Genomic DNA, 23,696 nt, shown 5'->3' with positions numbered 1-23,696 from the left:
GGTTCGAGTCCCACTGTCGGCAGCCCTGAAGTCGGTTTTCCGTGGTTTCCTATTTTCTCAGCAGGCAAATGTTGGGGCTGTACCTTAATTAAGGCCACGACCGCTTCCTTCTAACTCCTAGGCCTTTCCTATTCCAACGTCGCCATAAGACCTATCTGTGTTGTTGAAACGTAAAGCCACTAGCAAAAAAAAAACCCACTTCCTTTCTACTCCTAGTTCTTTCCTATCCCATCGTCACCGTAAGGCATATCTGTGCAAATGGGACGTAAAGCAACTTGTAAAATAATAATAATAATAATAATAATAATAATAATAATAATAATAATAATAATAATAATAATAATAATAATAATGTCTGCTAGGCCATCAGCCCAGAGGTTGATAATATAGAAAATCCACAAAAACCAATGGCAGCACCAAAATGAGGCGTACTAGGCAAGACGAGTAGTGAGATAGTTTCCCATAGCTTTCCTCACTGGGCCAGACAGTGCCTTTTTAGCACAACTAACCCTATGAGCAACATCTTTCAAAACACTCAGATGCACTGATAGTGCTCTAATATCATTACTCATACCCCAGCAGCTTCCATATTGTCACAGCCATGGATGAGATTGGGACTTCAGTGGAAGCTAAAATTTGCTCTGGCCCGTTCCAAGAGATGGATGCAAAAGTAAATAATAATAATAATAATAATAATAATAATAATAATAATAATAATAATAATAATAATAATAATAATAATAATAATAATAAGCAGAAGAAGAATCATGTATTATATTGAGTTAATTTTGAGGACAATCTGTTTATGGAATTACGTTATGAAAGTAATTTATAATGTACTTTGCGCATTGATGTCACATTTTCAAATTTTGGTATTAACCCCGATTAAAGCATCTGAAATGAAATTGCACACATCCATGGTTTGAATTCTGAATTATGTCGGAATTCCCTAGGCTATGATCACGATGTCAAACGTCAGTTAATAATGCATACTATCTCAGTTCTTTACATACGCATGAAGTAATTTTCAGTCACCTTAATTTGCAATAAAGTTTGGTCTGTCGTGGTATGAAACCGTAAATTCCAAGCGAACGACCCCCAAGGTTAAATGTCACGCTCTATCTTAGAAGTGGGACATAACTGACGCTGTTAAAACAACGATGTGTCACGGTTTGTCACAATTTCCTGCAAGCTGAACGTAAGCGCTCTTGCGCGACTCGAGTTCCAAAGCCGGATTGCCCACCACCAACATTATGAGTCTCAATAAATTAATTGAATTCAGCTGATGCCAGTGAAGCGTCACGCCAGACATCCGCTTGAGAGCCAACCTCGAAGGTCGATCTCAGTAACAAAAGGAGAATGGAAACAGGCATCATGGACTAAACCCTAGTTATCCTGCTCAAAGCGTGGTGGTTGAAGAAGTCATTGGACCGCAGTTCTCATATAAATAGTGCTTCAATCACGAATGGGTGTCAGTCATCGAAGCTGGTCTTCACAATCAACACCTATTCCAGTCACACCTCCAGCAATGACCACGGAAGTCGTCTGCGATCTTCTGAGAAGCATTTGTGTGGCAGTGATCATCACCCTTGCGTCGACATCCGAACAAGTCCGACAGGTGCCAGTGGATGATGTTCTGAAAACATCGGAGAGTTTTCCTATAGCTTATGGTATTGGAGGTGGAGGACTAGGTTTCGGACTTGGAACTGGACTGGGATACGGTGGTTACCTCGGAGGAGGTGCTGGTGGATATGGTGGATACGGCGGATACGGTGGATATGGCGGGGGTGGTGGCGGCTACCAATCTGGAAACCTGGTCAAGTCCTTTGGAGGTAGTAATTTTGGTGGAGGCCTAGCCGGAGGTGGTGCTCTGCAGCAAGGATCCGGCTTCGAAGCTGGAGGAGGTGGGAAAGGTCACAGTGTAGCTCAGAGCCAGGGAGCTTTCGTGGACAGCCAAGGCGCGAAGAGAGCTGGCCAGCAGGAGGCTGGGTACTACGGTGGTCAAGAAGGAGGAAGAAAGGGCTTCAACCAAGGAGGAGCCTACCAGGGTGCCAGCAACAAAGGGCAGTACGGTAAGATACAAAACATCATCTTTCTTCGAAGTATTCTCTTCTTCAGCTACCGCTGTTAATCATTAGTAGAGTTTCCGACTCATCACACCAAGTAGCCCGCCTGGTAGCCCTGAGGGTTAAGGTGTCAAATCGTTCGGGTCTAACACAGTGTTTAGTTACTTCTATTCTCGCTGATGACAAAATATCACCATGAGAATGTTGCCTGATAGGAAGCAGAGGTAGAAGTAGCGTGTACAATTTATAATCACTGAATTTCGTGCAAAAGGCCTGGGTTCAATCCCAATCCTCTGCGCAGTGCTCATGTGTAGGAAGGGCATATGACGCCATTGATAGTGATTAGTACGTCGGATGAAGTCATTAAGCCTTCAGTGTGCCTGTTGGTGTTAATATATAACAATTTACATTCCACTCCAAGAGAAACGGTGTCGACAACTTTGAAATTGTCTTAAAGGAGAGATATAAAATATGTAATAATAATAATAATAATAATAATAATAATAATAATAATAATAATAATAATAATAATAATACATGTAAGAATATTTCAAAATTAAATGAATATGATGATGATGGTCTCCTATCATGTTCAAAACATTTGAACTAGACAAAGGAGAAACATTTAGTTCGTTAGATGATAGTATAATTCAAGCACAGTCAAAAGTGAGAGACATGCATCTTTATGTATAATCACTGAACAAGGGGATGGGTGCTGTTGTTTTATGATTCCCGGATTTAATATTTTATCTCGCTAAAATATAAATCACTTCTCATGTTGATACAAACCCTGTGTATACCCACAACAGATATTATACATATATAAGTTCCATTCTTTCTGAAATAATTTCACCTGCAAGGATGTTAAACGTTTCCATTAACTCACTCTTCTTCTGAGTGACTGTAAAAACTAGCGGAATTGATACATTTCTTGAAACCAGTATTTCCTGCCGGTCACAACACAAGGAAAACTTCAGCAAGAAATGCAAGCACTACGCAGAGATACAAACATTAAAAGGCAGCTCAAAGCGGCCAAGCGGTATTAAAAATATTAACTATTACAGGAGTCTGAAAATTATCGCCACTAAACTTTGTTCATATGTTTTGAGTTTTAACACCCTTCTTTTACCCCTCAGGGTGTTAATATTTTAAAGGTATCTTAGCTGTACCTTACATTGTACGATGAATCTTCTAAGAAACTTCTCAAAATAACGTCGACTATTTTTATAGGTTTCTCACAATATCCTAATGTCTGTTCAGCGTTCAGAGGGAAATCTGTCATAAAATAAAACAATCAAATGTAAATTAAGTATTGTTTTAATCGCATTTTCTTCTTATTCCTGGCCCCTTTTGTGGAAGGATCAGCACTGAATATTGATTTGTCCCAGTTACATGGCTGGATGCCCTTCCTGACACGGACCATATCTAGAGAAATGGCTTCAACATTGCCTGTTTTTGTGCTGCTAGTTACTGTGATTTCACCACTTGTTCCAGCCCCACCCTCCTCCCTCCTTTGAATATTTCAATGCTGATTTTCCCAGTAATTGTAAAAGTTACGCCGAGTTTTATAAACGCTTTCCCTGCTATTTATCGCACGATATTACAACTGACGTAGATTCGACAGGAATCGAAGCATTGTTCTCTTAAGTGGAAACCCTATTTTTTTAAACGTTCGCTTTCTAAGTCAGTGGAGGTAGGACTAGTTTGCACATTCATCTTCTCTGTCTTATTTTGCGATGTGGTAATGTGAGGTGTTACCGCGTCAGATAGGAAGACCTCTTGCTGCAGGTTTCGTTGTTGGTAATGTATGAGCCGAGGTACACGAAGCAGATACACTTTTTTAAGACTTCGCGGAACACATCTTCCAGACAGTTATTTATTTCTGTCCATGATCACTATTTTTTATTCCTTCGGTTGATCTCCAGACACAATTTCAGACTTTCTTAACATACTGTATAGCATTTTCAGTGGACTAAAATTGAAAGTCTCGAGGAGCGATTTTACAGCTCTATGAAATCTGTACAGACTCAGGTCCTAGGTGAAGAATAAGTGTAAAAGGTATTGTTTCATAAGAACTATGAAGCCCATGTTGTTCCGTCTGAGTACATCACGTCATCTGCTTAAAGTTTAATATAGATGTATCACTGAAGAGTACAGGCGTAGCCGACTTGAGCAAACAAAAAACTTTGCTTCATTTGGGAAGTTTCTTCTGCGTTTGTGCAAGTGCTCAAGACTAGGCTCTGCGGGTAGAGTTCCGGAAAGCTGTTTTCTTAAGTAAACAGCTCTTTCACAAAACTTATCAAAATATATCACAAAATTTGTATTATATATTGGTACATGCTTTCACATGTAGAAGACCCGGGGTAGCATGAACTCTCTTTACCTTCGGATATACTTTTCTCATTCCATTACTGTTGCGTCGTTCTTTACTTACCAATTTCAGATGAAGTACATGTAGTCGAAGGGAGGGAATAAATTCCTCCTATTATTCAAGCTGATCTTCTACGGAAATACAGAGCACCTTTAAAAGAAAATTCTTCTGTACTTCCATCCGACATTACAGGTGTTTTCCAGAGCTTTATTTTCGAAAAAGACATAGTAAAAATAAATTATAAGAAGCTGAATGTACTTAAGCTGAAAATGACACTTCTTTTATGCAGAACTCTTAAAATTAACAATTTACAAAATAATAATAATAATAATAATAATAATAAATGCTTAGAAAATTTGTGGGCTCAAATGTAAAAATTGGTGAGAGGGGACTCAGATCTAACAAAAAATTGCATCAAATGACAAAGGGAATAGTTGAACCGATGAGAAAGAGAAGATTACAATTATATGGATACTTGTTGAGGATAGCCAACAATAGACTAACGAAGAGAAATGTTCAGTTATTTAGGAATAAGAAGACGGAGCTAAACTGGTTTTGATAAGTGAGGTTGGACTTGACGAAGATAGTGGTTCCAGCAGATTATATCATGGGCAGAAATCAATTTAGACAACTCGCAGGGAGATACTGCACAGATGAGCAGTAGAAGGAAGTGTGAGAAAGGATGAAAAGATTCTGGCAGAGGGAGAAGGCAGAGAATACAAAAAATACTGCAAAGATTGTCTAACGTGATCCATATACGTCCGAAGAGAAAATCAAAACAATAATTATAATAATTATAATATTAATAATAGACGCCTACTTATTGTAATAGCTACTCCCTCCATATGAATTATCTCAAATACTGAAAGGCATAAAAATATGTATGTTTGAAACCAAACGTAATAAGAAGGAAATTATTATTATTATTATTATTATTATTATTATTATTATTATTATTATTATTATTATGGAGAGGCTTGGAATTTAATACAGGCTTTTGGCATGTAATCTAGTGATTATAAATTAGACTGTATACTACAACCTCACCTACTCAGCTGGCCAACATTATGATGGTGACGTGTTTTTCCATCAATGGGACTCGAACAGGCTCCACAGTTTCAGACCGTAAATAAAGACTTTATGCCTTAAGTAACGTGGCCATGAGGGTGGATAGATAATTATTACGACCTTTCCTACTGTCACAATCATAAATGAGAATCAGACTCTTATGGAAGCTGCTTTTTGCTTTGGTGTGTGGCAGGAGACACTTGTAAAGATATGGCACCTATTAATAAATAGCAATAGGCTATATAAAGACTTCATGTTTTTAAAGACAATGTAAATATTGCAGTGGAAATCACTTACAGAGCTTGCAAAATCAACAAGCCCCTACGTCTTGTCTTGCGGCGTGTTAATACGTCTCCAACTTTGTGTTCTAGGTCTCAGCCAAGGAGTAGCTAAGAACGCCGGAGGACATCGGAAGGGGCATAGCAACAAGGGTTTTGAAAATTTCCATCACAAGGACGAAGTCGGAAAGTCGTCCACATTCTTCGATGAGTCCACAGACGAAGGCGACCACTTCAACTATCAGGGAGAACTGGGCGAGTTCGGTGACCAGGGAGGATCCGCCTTCAAAGGTCAACTGGAGGATGGTAGGTTCGCTGCAAATGCCAGAGGTCTTAAAGGACAGTACGGCTCGGGGTACGCAGCCGATGACGAGCGAGGCCTCAAGGGAAGTCACGGCCAACAAGTGTTCTACGGAGACAACGCTAAATACGGGCAGAGCGGCGCTTTTAACGACTATGGCAAAAAGGCCGGACTACAAGAACAGCAATTCGGTGGTCAGCAAGGTGGACATTATGGGAACGGGTACAGCCAGAAAGGATTCCAAGGTGGTTATGGAGGACATGCGGGATTTTACTAGAGCTGAGTAACGGAGGGAATTAACAAATACAAATTTAAGAAAATATTTAAATATTTAGGGAGGGTAACTTTGTCTGGCATATGTATTATAATCATTGTGAATAATGTGTAATTTAACTTGCTTCTTGGAAATAATCCTGTTATTCCCTAGGAATCAAAGTAGTCTTGGTGTATCACCGATTGGAGAATTGTATGTATGATGCTTTATAACTACCACAGTTATGTGATCATTTGTGATTATGTGATAATAAAGTCCGATATAACGTATCAGGTTTCACTGATAAACTTAAATCTTTTCTTTTTACCTTTTACATGTGCCAAGGTGTTAGATATCACTTGTTCACATATAAGGTGAGTGGTTCAGAGGATAGAACGCTGACTTTTTGGGCACAAGTTGGCAGGTTTCATCCTGAATCAGTTCGTTTGTATTTTATAGGCCACAAATACCCTTGCCTCGTATCGGCATATTTACCGGAAAGTAAAATAACTTCCCTGGGACAAACGTTACGGCATGTCAGCGTCTCTACAAACGTTAAAGTAATTAGTTAGTAATGCAATGGAAATGTATAACTTTATTACATGAAGACGCATTAAAAACACAATAATAATAATAATAATAATAATAATAATAATAATAATAATAATAATAATAAAACACTCTATTTCTTAATAATAACTCATCTACTTGTGTAGCCATTTTATTTTGACTTCATATAGGCTATCAGAGTCGTAATCCTGCTGCACAATCACCTTATGACTTATACCCATTGTACACGATCAAAGTTTTCTTTCAGTTCAATACTTAAGAAGAAAAATAGTTAAATCTTACCAAAGACTATTCAACACTGCTGAAGGTGTTGACAAGATTTGAAAATATTTCGCATGTTTTGAGAATATCTTGTTTCAAATGGAGAAAAGTCAAGTGGCAGCTGCGTTTCTTGGACCAGCAGTGGGATGTATTCTTAAAAAGAAGAGAACCAATTACAATTCAAACGCTATACGATGCTGAGATGGCGGCCTATTTTTTCTTACGTCGGACCAACACGGATAGATCTTATGGCAACGATATGATAGAAAGGGCCTTGGAGGGAAGGAAGCGGCCGTGGCCTTAATTAAGGTACAGCCCCAGCATTTGCCTGGTGTAAAAATGGGAAACCACGGTACACCGTTTTCAGGTCTGCCGACAGTCGGACTCAAACTCCCTGTCTCCCTGATGCAAGCTCACAGCTGCGCGCCCCTAACCGCACAGCCAAATCTCCCAGTATATGGCGGCCTCGGTCTCAAAACCAAGAAAAACAGCCATGAGTATGCATCGTGCTGACCACACGACACTTCCGGCTGAGCAGCTGTCACTTGGTAGGTAATGGCCCTTCGTGGCTCTTTCGCCATGGGGTTATGTTTGGTTTGGTTTTAAGTACATGAAGTGAGTAAAAATGATAGTAGTGCAAGGAAATTCATAACTTTTTTACGTGAAGACGTAATAATAATAATAATAATAATAATAATAATAATAATAATAATAATAATAATAACTGTGTCACAAACTCGGCTACTCCACTCTGGTTTTTGCCCAGAAACAGGATTTGTACTGACCATCCAAGATCAAGTAATTGCTACTCGGAACTACCGTAGATCCATCATGAATGATTCAACAGTTGTCACAGATAACTGCCGCAGCTGTTCCAGAACTACAGAGAGCATACAGTACCTCCCCACACTTGACCAACACTGTTTATAAACGCCGACATGATCAGGTAGCTAAATTCGTTCACCAAAAACTTTCTGTAAAATGTGGGTTTTTTAAGTCATCAACTACATTTTGGAAATACATACCTCCACCCGTTCTTGAAAACTCTTCATAGAAGCTTCTATGGGACTGACAAGTCATAGCCGATGTCACGCTCAGCAACAATAGGCCAGATATTATTCTAATCGATAAATCAAAAATACCGCATCCCTTATAGGAATTGTTTGTCCAAACACCTCTAATCTGCATTAAATAATAGCCACAAGGATATCACACTACATAGAACTGGCTATAGAAATACAACGCCTGTAGAAACTAGAATCAGTCATCACAGTTCCAGTAGTAACATCATGTACTGGTGTTATTCCGAAAAGCTTGCTCAGCTCCCTGGCCGCATTAAACCTGCATCATCACACCTTCGTTGAACTACAGAAAGCCACCCTCTTGAGCACCTTCCGCATTGTGAGAAAATGTCTAGGAACGACGTTTTCTCTGAGCATAAAGTTCCAGGTCGCAGTTCCAGCAATACTGAAGAACAGATATATGTATAGACATGATATTGTATAGGCTTTTGGGCTTATACCGTGTCAAGAAAATAAGGTGAAATTCTTTACGTTTCGCAGAGAAAGGCTTCTTAAACAATGACTCTAAATTTAGACGTTATAATAGTCCGCCTCTGTGGTGTAGTGGTTTGTGTGATTAGCTGCCACCCCCGAAGGTCCGGGTTCGATTCCCGGCTCTGCCACGAAATTTGAAAAGTGGTACGAGGGCTGGAACGGGGTCCACTCAGCCTCGGGAGGTCAACTGAGTAGAGGTGGGTTCCATTCCCACCTCAGCCATCCTGGAAGTGGTTTTCCGTGGTTTCCTACTTCTCCTCCAGGCAAATGCCGGGATGGTACCTAACTTAAGGCCACGGCCGCTTCCTTCCCTCTTCCTTGCCTATCCCTTCCAATCTTCCCATCCCTCCACAAGGCCCCTGTTCAGCATAGCAGGTGAGGCCGCCTGGGCGAGGTACTGGTCATTCTCCCCGGTTGTATCCCCGACCAAGAGTCTGAAGCTCCAGGACACTGCCCTTGAGGCGGTAGAGGTGGGATCCCTCGCTGAGTCCGAGGGAAAAGCCGAACCTGGAGGGTAAACAGATGATGATGATGATAGAAGTCAAAATGGTACGTTCATTCGCCACCAGATGGCTCCCAGGACGTGACACAGCGTTAGTGTTCGAAGCGGAAGCTGACCAAACCATCAGAATCAGTATAAGAGGTTCACATAACATGTGTACGTAACGTATGACATTGACACAAGCCTGGAATTAAACATCTGGCGAGGATGAACGTACGAAAACACCGAGACGAGATAACAATAGTGAAGCGACAGGGAAGGGAACTACCTACGTAAATTCTTAATGGCTGGCAACCAGGTATTACTTAATTTATAGCCAGTGTCTCTGTTGAAATTGTTAGGATTTCCACTTATTTCCACAGCTTCCCGCAACATCTTGCTCCTGTAGTATCTAGTGTGGGTAAGAGCTCGAGCACCTTGGAACATGACATCATGACCCGACGATAGAGCGTGCTCAGCTATTGCCGATTTGTCTGGTTGGTTGAGACGAATATTACGTTCATACTCCTTGATACGGGTACCAATGGACCGGCATGTTTGGCCGATGTATACCTTACCGCAAGTACAGGGAATTTCGTATACCCCAGGATGTAAAGTTGGGGACAATTTGTCCTTGGTTTTACTCAGACTGTGACCAATTTTAGTGGCGGTGCCAAATATGGTTTTTATATTTTGTTTGCAGAGGACCTTGGCAATTCGATCTGTGGTGTTTGAATGTAAGGCAAGTAAGCAGTTCCCTTCACTTTTTCCTTCTGTGAGCTTTGCTTTGCTTGGTCGTTTCCGAAAATGGCTGTAACCATTACCCTTGAACGCGACTTTGAGCGTGTCCATCTCCACCTGGATATTTGATGGCTCACAAATTTGTCTGGTCCGCTTGGCGTGTGTCGTGAGAATGGTTTGTTTTTGTGCTGGATGGTGGTGAGAATCTGCATGAAGATAGAGATTTGTGTTGGTAGGCTTAAAATGGATGGTATGTCCTAAGGAGCCGTCCTGTTTCTTTCTTACTAGAACATCCAGGAAAGGAAGGCATCCATCCGACTCCGTCATGGTTTAAGAAGCTCTTCTCGTGGACAGTCAAGATTTTCTTCTGATGACGCAGAGCACAGTTCTCTGCGAAACGTAAAGAATATAACCTTATTTTCTTGACACGGCATAAGCCCAGAAGCCTATACAGAATCATGTCCATAATTACGGGCCGTGAAAGCATCAATGGCAACAGATATGTGTATAGTTTTGTATCCAAGCGGGTGACTCGTTGCTTAGGCCGAATCATCCCATTGTGTTACCGGCACAAGGCGAGCGTTCCTAAATGGAGAAGTAGAAGATGAATATGCGAAGATCATTTTAAATCGAACATTTCGGATAGTGTTTACTTACAGGTTACCGTACCGTAATAAACGTAAAGGCTATCCAATCCCTTGAGATATTTCTCTTGCAATCTCCTCATATTCTACAGTTTCCTTAATTTTATTGTGTTATTCTACAGAGCCAACTGAATGCAGCAGAGATAAGCCTGACACACAACATCGCTCGGTCCTGAGACTAAGTCATTTTTGTTATTTTTGTTCCCCAGCAATCCCAGCATGCCTAGCGGCCTAGCGCGCACCGTTAATATTCGAATTACATTGGTGAATTATGTAAAAGACTTAGCAATTCTTTGACCGATTAGACCATGTTCTATTTCACTTTCAAGATTTTTGAAGACTTCTTAAGACTTCCTAAGTACTGCAAGCGATTGATAAGTGAGCTTGTGAAGTACTGATCATTCTTGTAAAGTCTTGAGTTTCATAAAAAGTTGATCGTGTACAACAGGCTTTAGACTATTTACTTCGTCGGGTAAACATGGAATGAATCATGAGAGATATTTTAGAAACCAACATGGCACAACATACAGTGCCTAACCGATTTTCTCTTTCTCCGAAAATCCGATTCCCGCTAAAGGTTCAATAAAGAATTAGAATCAGTGTGAAGCGAACTAAGATAAATGTGGGGCAAGAGGACAGGGGAAAAAATAAATGAGGAATAGAAAAATAAATGAGGAATTCAATGGATGAATATGTACGCAATAAACGGGTTCGGTGGTGGGGTCCTGTGATGCGAATGGAGGGGGATAGGTTACTTAGAAGTATAATAGACTCCGTTATAGAGGATAAGAGAAGTAGAGGGAGACCAAGACAACGATGCTTAGACTCAGTTTCTAACGATTTAAAGATAAAAGGTTATAGAATTAAATGAGGCCACAGCACTAGTAGCAAATAGAGTATTGTGGCAACATTTAGTAAATTCACAGAGGCTTACAGACTGAACGCTGAAAGGCATAACGGTCTATAATGATGAAAGTATGTATAGATTTGCAGAAATGAAATTAAGGCATTGAAATGTACAGAGTTTCATGTTCTCACGCAATGAATTGAAGGAGAATTCAGGTATCAGAATATAACGCGTGTTTACTGTCACAGAAGTTACAATACCTTGGAACAAAGAAAGGCCGAAGAACCACCGCACGAAGTCTGTAACCAATTCACTCTCAACGTAATCGCTACTCGTCCACTGTGGAGCCTCTTGAAATATTTTGTGAAGGAGTTCTTGTAAGAAGGTCGGTTAACAACAACCCTTTCAGGAGAGTTAATTATGAAGAAAGAAGGTCGTCTGCTCTGTAGCGAAAGATTAATGGTAGCCTTCGCTCTGGGGACCTGGGGTCAATGTTTACGGCCATTTGTCTGGGTGGACGAGCTGTGCGCTCTTCAAGTCACCACGCAACTCTCATTTAGAAGATCCTAGGCTGAACACAAAATAAAACAGACAACATTTTGAGCAATATGGATAAATATGCATTGAATAGTTGTCTCTAAACTGTTAAAAATGAAATTAATAATACATTTTTTCATCCAACCTTTTTATCCAATTAATGTACATACCAAGATATGCTAAGTTGTGGGAAGTTTGCCTCACAGAAGTTCTCTGATACAGTACGGAATTGTCTTGTTAAACACCCTAAAATGCCGCTGACGTCAGCAAGGATGCAATCTCTGCAAGTTTGGGCAAGACACATGCTTTTATGAATATATTATCTTCACGAACGCATTTTGCTCGAGATAAATTTTCAACGTTTTCGGTTGTTTGCGCCCGCCTGCGTGGTGTACTGCTAGTGCGATTAGCTGCCACGCCTGGAGTCCCGGATTCGATTCTCAGATCTGCCACGAAATTTGAAAGTGATACGGGGGCTGGAACGGGGTCCACTCAGCCTTGGGAGGTCAACCGAGTAGAGGGGCTTTTGATTCCTACCTCAGACATCCTGGAAGTGGTTTTCCGTGGTTTCCCACTTCTTCTCCGGCAAATGCCGGGATGGTACCTAACTTAAGGTCACGGCCGCTTCCTCCCCTCTTCGTTGACTATCACTTCCGATCTTCCCATCTCCCTACAACGCCCCTGTCTAGCATAACAGGTGAGGTACTTGCCCTTCTCATCTGTTGTTACCCCCAACACAAAGTCTCAGGCTGCCGGACACTGCCCTTGAGGCAGGGTTCCCTCCCTGAATCCGAGGGAAACACCAACCCTCAAGGGTAAACGGATTAAGAAAGAGAGAAGGAAGGGAAGAAGGAAAGAAAGAAAAAAGAAAGAAAGAAAGAAAGAAAGAAAGAAAAAAGAAAGAAAGGTATTTTCAATATATATAAATTAGTACAGATCGAATCAATGTTAAGTAAATACCAAGGCTTGATTATTATTATTATTATTATTATTATTATTATTATTATTATTATTATTATTATTATTATTATTCTATTATTATTATTATTATTATTATTATTATTATTATTATTCATTCGATCAGGTCTTATTGGAAACTCATGAAGCAGTTATATTCTTCTTGTCTTCTCATTGTCGTTGTTGTTGTTGTTGTTGTTGTTGTTGTTTACTTTCTTCTGTTCACTTAGTGCCCGATTTCCTCTTAGCTTTGTATGGAAATTTGCAATCAATTGCTTTTCTAAATCATCGTATACAGTCGAATATCGATATCTCGAACCTTCAATACTCGAATTTTCAGTATCTCGAAGTAACTTAAATTTCCCGGCCGTTTGTCCCATTCTTCACGTGTATTTATTTCTCTATTACTCGAAATTCGGTTACACGAATTTCTCGATTCCTCGAAGCAAACATTTCCTCCCTTGGAGCAAAAAGTACTCTAACTCGAATTTTGTTCAACATTAATTGTGCAATACGGCATTTGTGGTTCGTGAGGAACAGTTAACAAGTAAAGAAAAGGTTAGAGGGATGCTGGGATCTGATATGACGGGTAATGAAAAACTACAACTTCTAATGATCGGAAAATCGATAAAGCCTCACTGTTTTTCGGATGTGAATTAATTAACGGTCACGTAAGAAAGCAACCCCGAAGTCGTGGATGACAAGCTCCATTTACGAATCTCGGCTTCGTGGTATTGACTGGAAGTTTCAACGTGAAGGGAGGAAAGGATAACAGTAACAAACAGAAGAGACTAACGGACCTTTCCAAACGTGTTAACGGGGGTATGTTTCTTGTTTCACTATTGTAGCTTATGCAGTGTGTCCTGTGTTCTGAAAAGTTACTATAATACAGGTTATAATTAATGTGATGTCGTAAAATACAGTTCGTATATTCTTAAATGTCCGCCTCTGTGGTGTAGTGGTTAGCGTGATTAGCTGCCAACCCCGGAGGTCCGGGTTCGATTCCCGGCTCTGCCACGAAATTTGAAAAGTGGTAAGAGGGCTGGAACGTGGTCCACTCAGCCTCGGGAGGTCAACTGAGTAGAGGTGGGTTCGATTCCCACCTCAGCCATCCTGGAAGTGGTTTTCCGTGGTTTCCCACTTCTCCTCCAGGCAAATGCCGGGATGGTACCTCACTTAAGGCCACGGCCCCTTCCTTCCCTCCTCCTTGTCTATCCCTTCCAATCTTCCCATCCCTCCACAAGGCCCCTGTTCAGCATAGCAGGTGAGGCCGCTTGGGCGAGGTACTGGTCATTCTCCGCAGTTGTATCCCCGACCCAAAGTCTGAAACTCCAGGACACTGCCCTTGAGGCGGTAGAGGTGGGATCCCTCGCCGAGTCCGAGGGAAAAGCCAACCCTAGAGGGTAAACAGATTAAGATCGATAGATATTTGTAAATACTGTTAATAATAATTTGTTCAGTAAAATCCCGTAGATACATATGATTCAATTATGCGCTAAACATGCTCAAAAACGGCATTCTCTATATCTCGAAATAAATAAAATTTATCTCCCGAAGTGATGCGAGATATCGAGGCTCTACTCTATTTGTAAATTGTTCTTTTCTTAATGCTGAGTAGTTCCAAGTCTTCTTGAGCTTCTTCGAAAATTGCCGTTTTTTATTTGCATAGTATTAAAAAAATTGTTTCAATAACCTTTCTTTTTCCATTTTGTACCCATGATCAAAAATTCTTAATCTCCTTCTCCTGAAATCATGAACTATTGTTTCTGATTCTTTGTATAAATCTTTGTTGTTTTTTGCTATTTGCTTTACGTCGCACCGACGATTATGGCGACGGTTGCATGGGAAAGGCCTAGGAGTGGGAAGGAAGCAGCCGTGGCCTTAATTATGGTACAGCCCCAGAATTTGTTCGAACCCACTATCTCCCGATTACTGGATAATGGCCACACTTAGCGTGTATAAATCTTGTCCTATACTGAATTTGTATATACCATTCTTCTAAATATGTTCCGCAATTTTTATTAGGATTCTCTTTTATATATATATATTGCGAATGAGCCCATTAGGACTACGCAAAGTACTTAGAGACAGGCATTTGCCTTTCTTTGTGCCCACACTTCCTTCATTCGTTTGCTGTGTGCTTCTTTTCTCTCTTGAGACCATGTTGTTCCGGTCTTCTTCTTTGGTTTTTCCTCTTGGTCAACTTGCCACTTATGAACTTTGGTTCTGAAGATAACCCGGCTTTGGATGTCTTCAGGTGTAATTCCTGCCAGTTTGAGATCTGTTTTAATTTCGCCAATCCATTTTATTGTGTCCGTTTTAGCTTTACTTCGGTTTTCGTAAAATTCAACTATTTGCTTGGTAAGTCTATCTGGGTTCATCCTTTTTATATGTCCAAAGAATCTTAATCTGCGTTTTCTGATGTCGCTGTGAATGTTAGAAAATTGTTTGATTTCCTGTTTCCCTCTAAGGCGGTACTGTTCATCTACGAGTTTTGGGCCTAAAATTTTTCTAATGATCTCTTTTATAATATTATTATTATTATTATTATTATTATTATTATTATTATTATTATTATTATTATTATTATTATTACTGCTAATTAGTTAGCCGGCATGCTACTTGGCTTACGCACACAGCATTATCCTCGCGGCAAGAAAAGCACTTCACGCAGGGCTAGGACTGCGAAGGAAGCAATCATGGGTTTAATTAAGGTACAATCCCAGCATTTGCCTGGAGTGAAAATAGAAATCCAAATCTTCAGAAATGCGGATACTGAGGTTCGAACCCACAGTCTCTAGAAGGAGCGCAGCCAACTCACACAGTGTCAAAAGATACGCTCTGTGATCACTACCGATGAAGGTGAAGCCTTATAATGATCTAGTTTCTTACTGCTGTCTTATGTACAAGTAAAGGCAGTTAATCTAAGCTGTGGAAACTGTGATTGGCCAGTGATAGATCGCCAGGCGGGTGGACACCGATAAATGTGACGCAGGTTTAAGTATCTGTAAACGAATAAACGTGTGCGTGCTGGTAACACAGTGACGGCTGCTGTCGAACGAACTGTCGTCCCTAATTGATTGCATTATACACTTACCATCGGCGCTACGGAAAATCGAATAATGATTCTCGCGATAGCAGAAACAACGTCACGACACCTAATGAGGAATGAGAAGCAACGTGGAATAGCAGGCTGTTATTTATTGAAACCGAAATTACATTACCATTGGAGTTTGTCGTTAGTGAATTTTAAAAGGAGAATAGATTTCAATCACATCTCTGTGACTGACAGGTATTTACAAGTACTTTCTACACCGTGTATCGGAACTCTACCGTCAAAATGTGAGGGATGCTGTTAAGAAGGGCAAGGCAGAGGTAATGCCCGGTGCGAATGCACACGTTTCTCGTTCGTTTTGCGTAGTCGGTTCCCAGCACCAGTGCGCGGTGTACAGTTTGTTCTGCACAAACTGACAACTACGCGAACCCCCTAGAAAGGGAAGATGAACTTGTACCAAGAATACAGGCAGCTTTCAGGTCGTTCGCCACACACCACCCATCCCGAACAGAGTTCAAAGGTCACTACTAAACCGTTGTTAACTTTGCATCGAAGTAGGAGGGGAACATATTCAAAATCTACTATAATAAAATCACTGGGCGTATGTTTCCTTCGTTGAGCATTTCATTCCATTTACAATATTGTGTGTGAAGGAATACACAATTGTGGAGCGTCAGCGTTGTATCTTCTTGTATGTTGAATAATAATGAACGTTACTGCGACCAACAGAGGAGAGGAGACACGATTTGGTGCACTCCTTGACTGGCAACGGTGTCGTAATTACAGTATGTTCTTGTACTGTGTGTAGAGTTACGTCTGTTTAATAAACGAACTGTGGATATTGCCTGTGCGAGTCAAACAAAGAAACTTTTGCATACGAGCGGAGAATTATCTCTGTCCCCATCATATACACCACTTCCCCGTCCGGCTCCATGGCTAAATGGTTAACATGTTGGCCTTTGGTCAAAGGCGCCCTGGGTTCAATTCCCGGCAGGGTCGGGAATTTTAACCTTAATTGGCTAATTTCACTGGCACGGGGGCTGGGTGTATGTGTCGTCTTCATCATCATATCATCCAAATCACGACGCCCAGGTCGCCTACGGGAGTCAAATCAAAAGACCTGCATCTGGCGACCCGAACTTGTCCTCGGACACTCCCGGCACTCAAAGCCATAAGCCGTTTCATTTACACCACTTCACCTCCCTTCCCTTCTCTTCCCTGAAGCACGGCAGCGGCTTGTGCTCTGGCGACTTCGTCAATTCGAATCGCGCGCCCGGAGGTAACAATTTTTTCTTTTTACACCTTGCTTACGTCGCACCGACACAGATAGGTCTTATGGCGACGATGGGATAGGAAAGGGCTCGGAGTGGGAAGGAAGTTACCATGGCCTTAATTAACGTACAGCCCCAGCATTTGCCTTGTTTGAAAACGGGAAACCACGGAAAAACTATCTTCAGAGCTGCCGACAGTAGGACTCGAACCCACTATTTCCCGGATGCAAGCTGATACCTGTGTGGCATAAACCAGGAGACCACTTGCTCGGGAGTATAAAATTAACCTAATTTACTCGAAAATAAATGTTTTCTGCGCACATCCGATTGCACCATCGTCCTTAACATAACGATTTTTTGTTGATATAGTTCAGACACACTCTGTATACCATAAAATATTTACCAGTAGGTAGTATAGCATATTGGCGGTTTGGTTCTTTCACCCCTGCATATAAGAAAGTACACTTTGTACGATATCTAGATAAGAACGTTATGAAGACTCCCAAACCCTTCTGATATCTGGACGAGCATATGAGCTGCTTATGGGGCCAACATTTTAAACTTATAAATAACACGTTCTTGAAAGGATGATCTGAAAACAAGTTGCTTTGCAATTTTTTAAGAGAAAGCAAATTTCATATGCATCCCTTTAGCTGAATATAGAAACTGGCAGGGTATGAAATGCGAAGGAGGATTTTTCTATTTTTGAAACGAATCACTTTCATTTACCCCACAGAACTAGCGAGCTGTTAACATAGAATTAGAGGTCTTACGTTTACCATGACCGATAGGACCACTGTTTCGACTGAGGTAAAATGAAACGAAATGGCGTATGGCTTTTGGTACCGGGAGTGTCCGAGGACATGTCCGGCTCGCCAGGTGCAGGTCTTTTGATTTGACACCCGGAGGTGACCTGCGTGTCGTAATTAGGATGAAATGATGATGAAGACGACGCATACACCCAACCCCCGTGCCAGCGAAATTAACCAATGATGGTTAAATTGCCCGACCCTGCCGGGAATCGAATCCGGGACCCCTGTGACCGAAGGCCAGCACGCTAATCATTTAGCCAAGGAGCCGGACATATTTACGGTAAGTAAGTGTTCGCTGTGTAGGGATTGCGTGCCTGCCTCTTACCCGGAGGCCCCGGGTTTGATTCCGGGTCAGGTTAGGGACTTTTACATGGATCTAAGAGCTGGTTCGTGGTCCACTCAGCCTAAGTGATTACAATTGAGGAGCTATCTGATGGTGAGATGGTGGCCCCCGTCTCGCTCATCATCAAACACACCTGTTCTAGCCCAATTTTTCGATCCCACTGCTACACTAGATTCAGTTTGCCGGGCTTAACGGTACCAATCCTTCGCTCGTGTACAGTATGCCCTATTAGAATCCTCCCCTTGCTCTTCTAGTAATACATCCCTGTCCTACATAACATTAGCACCCTGAATGAAACTGGAAGCTGTAATGCATTAAAATAATAATTCTGAGAGCTTGAATGCAATTTTGCAGCCAGTTAGACAATGTCTGTTTATTGAATTGCAACTTTACAGGTCAATACGCGTTTTAGTGGCGTGGAGAACGGAGATAGATCCACGCTGCTGTAACTGTGTTCGATGGGTGGTCAAACGGACAAGGGTACTTAGTAATTACATTTACTACAGACTACAGTGGAAGCAATTCGTACATCATGAGCGGTAAATCCTCATTAGCTGAAAGTACACACGAGAGGGCCACCAAGGGAAATCATCATGAGAATGACATAAAACATTGATGTATTTGTGACCAAATCGATGCTGTTTTCAATTTAACGAGCAGACTTATTAGAAAATTCGATATTATCACAAGCTCCTAAATACAAACTACGTCTTAATAAACAAGCAATCAAATCTACCGCTCAACGGGGCGCTTCATGTTCTATGCCTAATTACTGACGGACCTCTTGATATTTGTTTAGCTTTTGACCACAAGATTTAAAAAAACTGACGGGGGTGTCGGGGTCACCGCCCCAAGGCTTGACGTACAGGGTGTTTAAAAACAGACAACCGAAAACATTCTCTGGACTTCTGATCGTTCTTACACAATTGCATTATCCACATGACGTTCGCCATAGTCCATTACGTGTCGTATGCGGTCATGGGGCACTTATTTAAAATTGTCTATTGTCAATTAAGGATACATTTTATGTGGATACTGTCATCTATGTTTCCGATATTTTTAAATGTAGCCTAATTCTAAGAATTTAACACATGAAGATGGCTGAATATAATTCTAAGCACCGTATTTGAAAAATTAAATTACTGAGTGCTGATACAGACTATGTTTCATAAACCACATGTAAACATTAAATCAATGATTTATTTATTTATTTATTTATTTATTTATTTATTTATTTATTTATTTATTTATTTATTTATTTATTTATTTATTTATTTATTTATTTATTTATTTATCCTGGAAAGATTAAGGTATCGTATGTGCATGCCTACATTAAATATTACATCTTAACTGAAATTATTAAAAGAAAATTTATGTATGAATATTGTGCCGTACCCACTAAACAATTTAAAATGATTATGCATAAAGAGGGTAGTTAATAATAAAATAAGTAATTTTTTAATAATGTTATTTGTTTTACGTCCCACTAACTACTTTTACGGTTTTCGGAGACGCCGAGGTGCCGGAATTTAGTCCCGCAGGAGTTCTTTTACATGCCAGTAAATCTACAGACACGAGGCTGACGTATTTGAGCACCTTCAAATACCACCGGACTGAGCCAGGATCGAACCTGCCAAGTTGGGGCCAGAAGGCCAGCGCCTCAACCGTCTGAGCCACTCAGCCCGGCAAAATAAGTAATTAATAACTAATTTATTATTTTATACCTAACTATACAAAAAGGTTGCAACATTTTAAAAAAGGCTATTTGAGTTATAATTTAGTACGAATTTAACAGCTTTATAGACATATAAGTGTCAAATAGAAATTAATAAGCAATTATACATACTTTTTTGTAACTAACTAAACTATAAAATAATATAACAAAATAAGTAGCGGTGTTTTAGAAACCAGCTTTATTGTTTTATGACGAGTATAATTAAAAGAACTCTTGAAGAAAAAATCGGCAGCTCCACGTGTCTGAAACTTCTAAGACGTGTTAGTGAGACGTGACAGCTATTATATTATTATTATTATTATTATTATTATTATTATTATTATTATTATTATTATTATTATTATTATTATTATGAACACGGAGCATGTTGGCCGTGCGGTTGGAGTAGCACAGCTAAGATAGTGGGATCGAATACAGTCATCGGCAGCCCTGAAGTTTGTTTACCGTGATTTCCCATTTTGATACTAGTCAAATGGTGGAGCTGTACCTTAATTGAGGCCACGGCTACTACCTTTCCAATCCTAGCCACTTCCCAACCTTCCGTTACCAATATCATGTGATGTGTCAGTGTTACGTTAAAAAAGTACCGACAATTATTATTATTAACAACATTATATAGACTACATTATGTTAGCCTATTATTACTTAATGATGAATTCAGTTCTTTTGTGTCAGTCTATTAGCACAGGGCAGAACAACATGTAGCTTCCACCGAAATCTCAGCCTCATTTATGGATCTGGCAGTAACAAAGCTGCTGAGGTGTCGGTGGTGCTGAGTGGGAACATTCTGAGCACAGCTTATTTGTCTGAGTGTTATGAAAGGTCTTACTTAAAGGGCCGGTTCTGTTGCAATAGTACATTCTGCCACAGTGAGGAAGGCAATGGAAAACTACCTCACTCATCACTGTGGCACCATCATAGGTTTTCGCTGTTTCCCCGTAATCTCATAACTTACGGTGGTGCTTTATGAGGATCTAATCTGCATGCAGGGTGAAATGAAACGAAATGAAATGAAATGGTGTATGGATTTTAGTGCCGGGAGTGTCCGAGGGAAAGTTAGTCTCACCAGATGCAGGTCTTTTAATTTTACGCCCGTAGGCGACCTTCGCGTCGTGATGAAGATGAAATGATGATGATGGCGTCACATGTATCCAGCTCCAGTGCCAGCGGAATTAATCAATGATGGTTAAAATTTCCTGACCCTGCCGAGAATCGTACCCGGGACCAAAGGCCAGCACGCCCACAATTTAGCCATGGAGCCGCACATGCAAGATGAATACGTTAAATGCATAAAATATATACAGCACGAAGGTGACAATGAACTTGCCAAAATAAAGTACAAAAACCACTGCTTCAGAGCAAATCACTGAGTTCATTGATGATGGTGATGTTTGTTGTTTAAAAGGGCCTAACAGCTAGGTCGATCCAGTTCGCAATGCCTTCATTGCTGGGATCCAAAGTCCAGGTCACCGGGCCCTCACAATGGCACTAATCACTGGTAAAGCAGAACCACGGTGTTCCTCCTACAGTTGTACTAGCCACAGACCTATGGTATATCACATACAATGGCACTACTCGTAGGTAACACAAACCCACGGTGTTCCTCACATAATGGTACTACTACTCCCAGGCAACGGGCCTCAGCCAAACCCGTGATGTTTCTCACTTAGTGGCTGTAATTACAGTCAACGTAGACCTATGGTGTTTCTCATAAAGTGGTACTACTCATAGGTAACGCAGACCTATTCTGAACACAGTGGAATATACACGATGAACATTATCACAAACAACGCCCAGACCCGTAGTGTTTCTCTCATTATGGCACTGCTCCTATGTAACGTAGACCCGTGGTTTTCCTCGCAAGGTATTACTTGTCGCATGTAACGTCTACCCATGGTGTTCCGCACGTAATGATACTAATCACCAGTGCTCTCATGGTTTTAATTTAATCAACCCTTTGCCCCCCTTTTAGTCGCCTCTTACGACTGGCAGGGAATACCGTGGGTGTATTACTCGTCGGCGTCCCCCACACATAGGGGATACTGAGTCCATTCACCTTTGGATTATCGATGACGGTACCTTCACAAGATCTGCCATGTATGTACACCCTAGCAGGACACTTCACAGTCGTAGTCTGGAAAGCTACGGAAGGCCCGCTCATGGAGTAAATACGCACAACGGTCATGTTTAGCGTAAAACCTGTTCAGTAATGAGCGAGTCCTGCAAAGGACCCTGGTATCTTCTGGAACGTCATTTAAATTTAACAGTTTAAATCATTCGGGAGCTTCATTCCTCACCTGATCGTAATATATCTCTATCAAGCGCTATGCTCTTTTCATTGGACGGTGATGGTAATTTAGTCTACTGATACTTAAATAGGGGATGCCTGGCCGAGGCGGTAAAGGTGTGCTAGGTTCGCCCGTAAGGATGCGGGTTCAAGTCTCCGTCAGGAAATGGAAAACTTTAAGGAACGACATTTCCAATTCCGGAAGTGGACATGGCTCTGAGTTCACTCAGCCTACTGAAAAATTGAGCATCAGTTTAATTCCTGTGGTAAAAGTGGGCTCAGCATAGAGCTAACCACTATACACAATCACTTGCCGAGTTTGCGGATAGTAGAAGCTTTCCACCTCTACAGGGGCCTTCATGTCCTCTACTGAGATAACTTTGCTTTGCTTTGATACTAACGTACTTGATACGTCCTTGATAATATAGTGTACGCGATTGAATTATTGACCAGACCTTAAGACCTGGGCAGTATCTCTCTCTTTCCTGTCAGATAACTGTACGCTTCACGGAATAAAACATTAGAGCGAATAGTTGATATAGAATTTTACGTAGAGATATAAATACATAAACATAACTAAAACGGCAATAAAATATTAAAGAGAGGAAACAGGAGGGAATTTAGCTTAACAGCATGAAATTAAATATTTACACGAAGAATACTTTTAAACAATGTGAAAAGAATGCCAGTCAAAACAGGAATGGTAGACTCGTCGAATGAAGAGGTTTGCAATTAAAAGAAGAACACTACCCTAATTGAACATTCCAATTTTGATGAAACTAGTGTCACTGAAAATGGTTCCTTAATAATAATAATAATAATAATAATAATAATAATAATAATAATAATAATAATAATAATAATAATATACCTACGTGGAAAAAATTGACGTGATGCGGAAAATAATATTTGTATTTTATGGCCACATAGCAAGAATGAGCCCAGTGATATTGACAGGCAAGATCTTTACCTACTTTCTGGGGAAGAAAACCGAAGGTTTCTTGCTTCAAGGAGGTGAAAAGAAACCTGCAAGAAGTGGGGATTACGTGTGAAGATATCCGAGAGCGTAATCCGCTTGAAGTGAAACTCAAAGAACACCAAAGTTTCCCAAAAAAAGAAGCCTAAGCTTGAAACAGCGAAGAAGAAAGAAAGCAACAACATCGGGAAAGACGTTACTAGGTAGATGTTAAAGCTCGAGGAAGAAAACAGTAGCAATAACGTAGTCCAAACCTGGCCGAAACGTCAATAATAATAATAATAAT

The 23,696-nt window shown here is 40.7% G+C and overlaps 1 protein-coding gene across 1 annotated transcript; it reads left to right on the top strand.

Moving 5' to 3' along the window:
- The first annotated feature begins 1,465 nt into the window (after positions 1-1,465).
- On the top strand, positions 1,466-6,613 carry LOC136876871 (uncharacterized). The gene is made up of 2 exons (XM_067150631.2): positions 1,466-2,072; positions 5,877-6,613. The coding sequence occupies exons 1-2, from the start codon at positions 1,466-1,468 to the stop codon at positions 6,359-6,361; spliced, it is 1,092 nt and encodes a 363-aa protein (XP_067006732.2). The 3' UTR covers positions 6,362-6,613.
- Positions 6,614-23,696: the final 17,083 nt, after the last annotated feature.

The sequence above is a fragment of the Anabrus simplex genome, chromosome 7 (assembly GCF_040414725.1).
Source record: "Anabrus simplex isolate iqAnaSimp1 chromosome 7, ASM4041472v1, whole genome shotgun sequence".
NCBI classification, from domain to species: Eukaryota; Metazoa; Arthropoda; class Insecta; order Orthoptera; family Tettigoniidae; genus Anabrus; species Anabrus simplex.
Note: the sequence above shows the minus strand (reverse complement) of the source record. Positions and strands in the feature narration are given on the sequence as shown.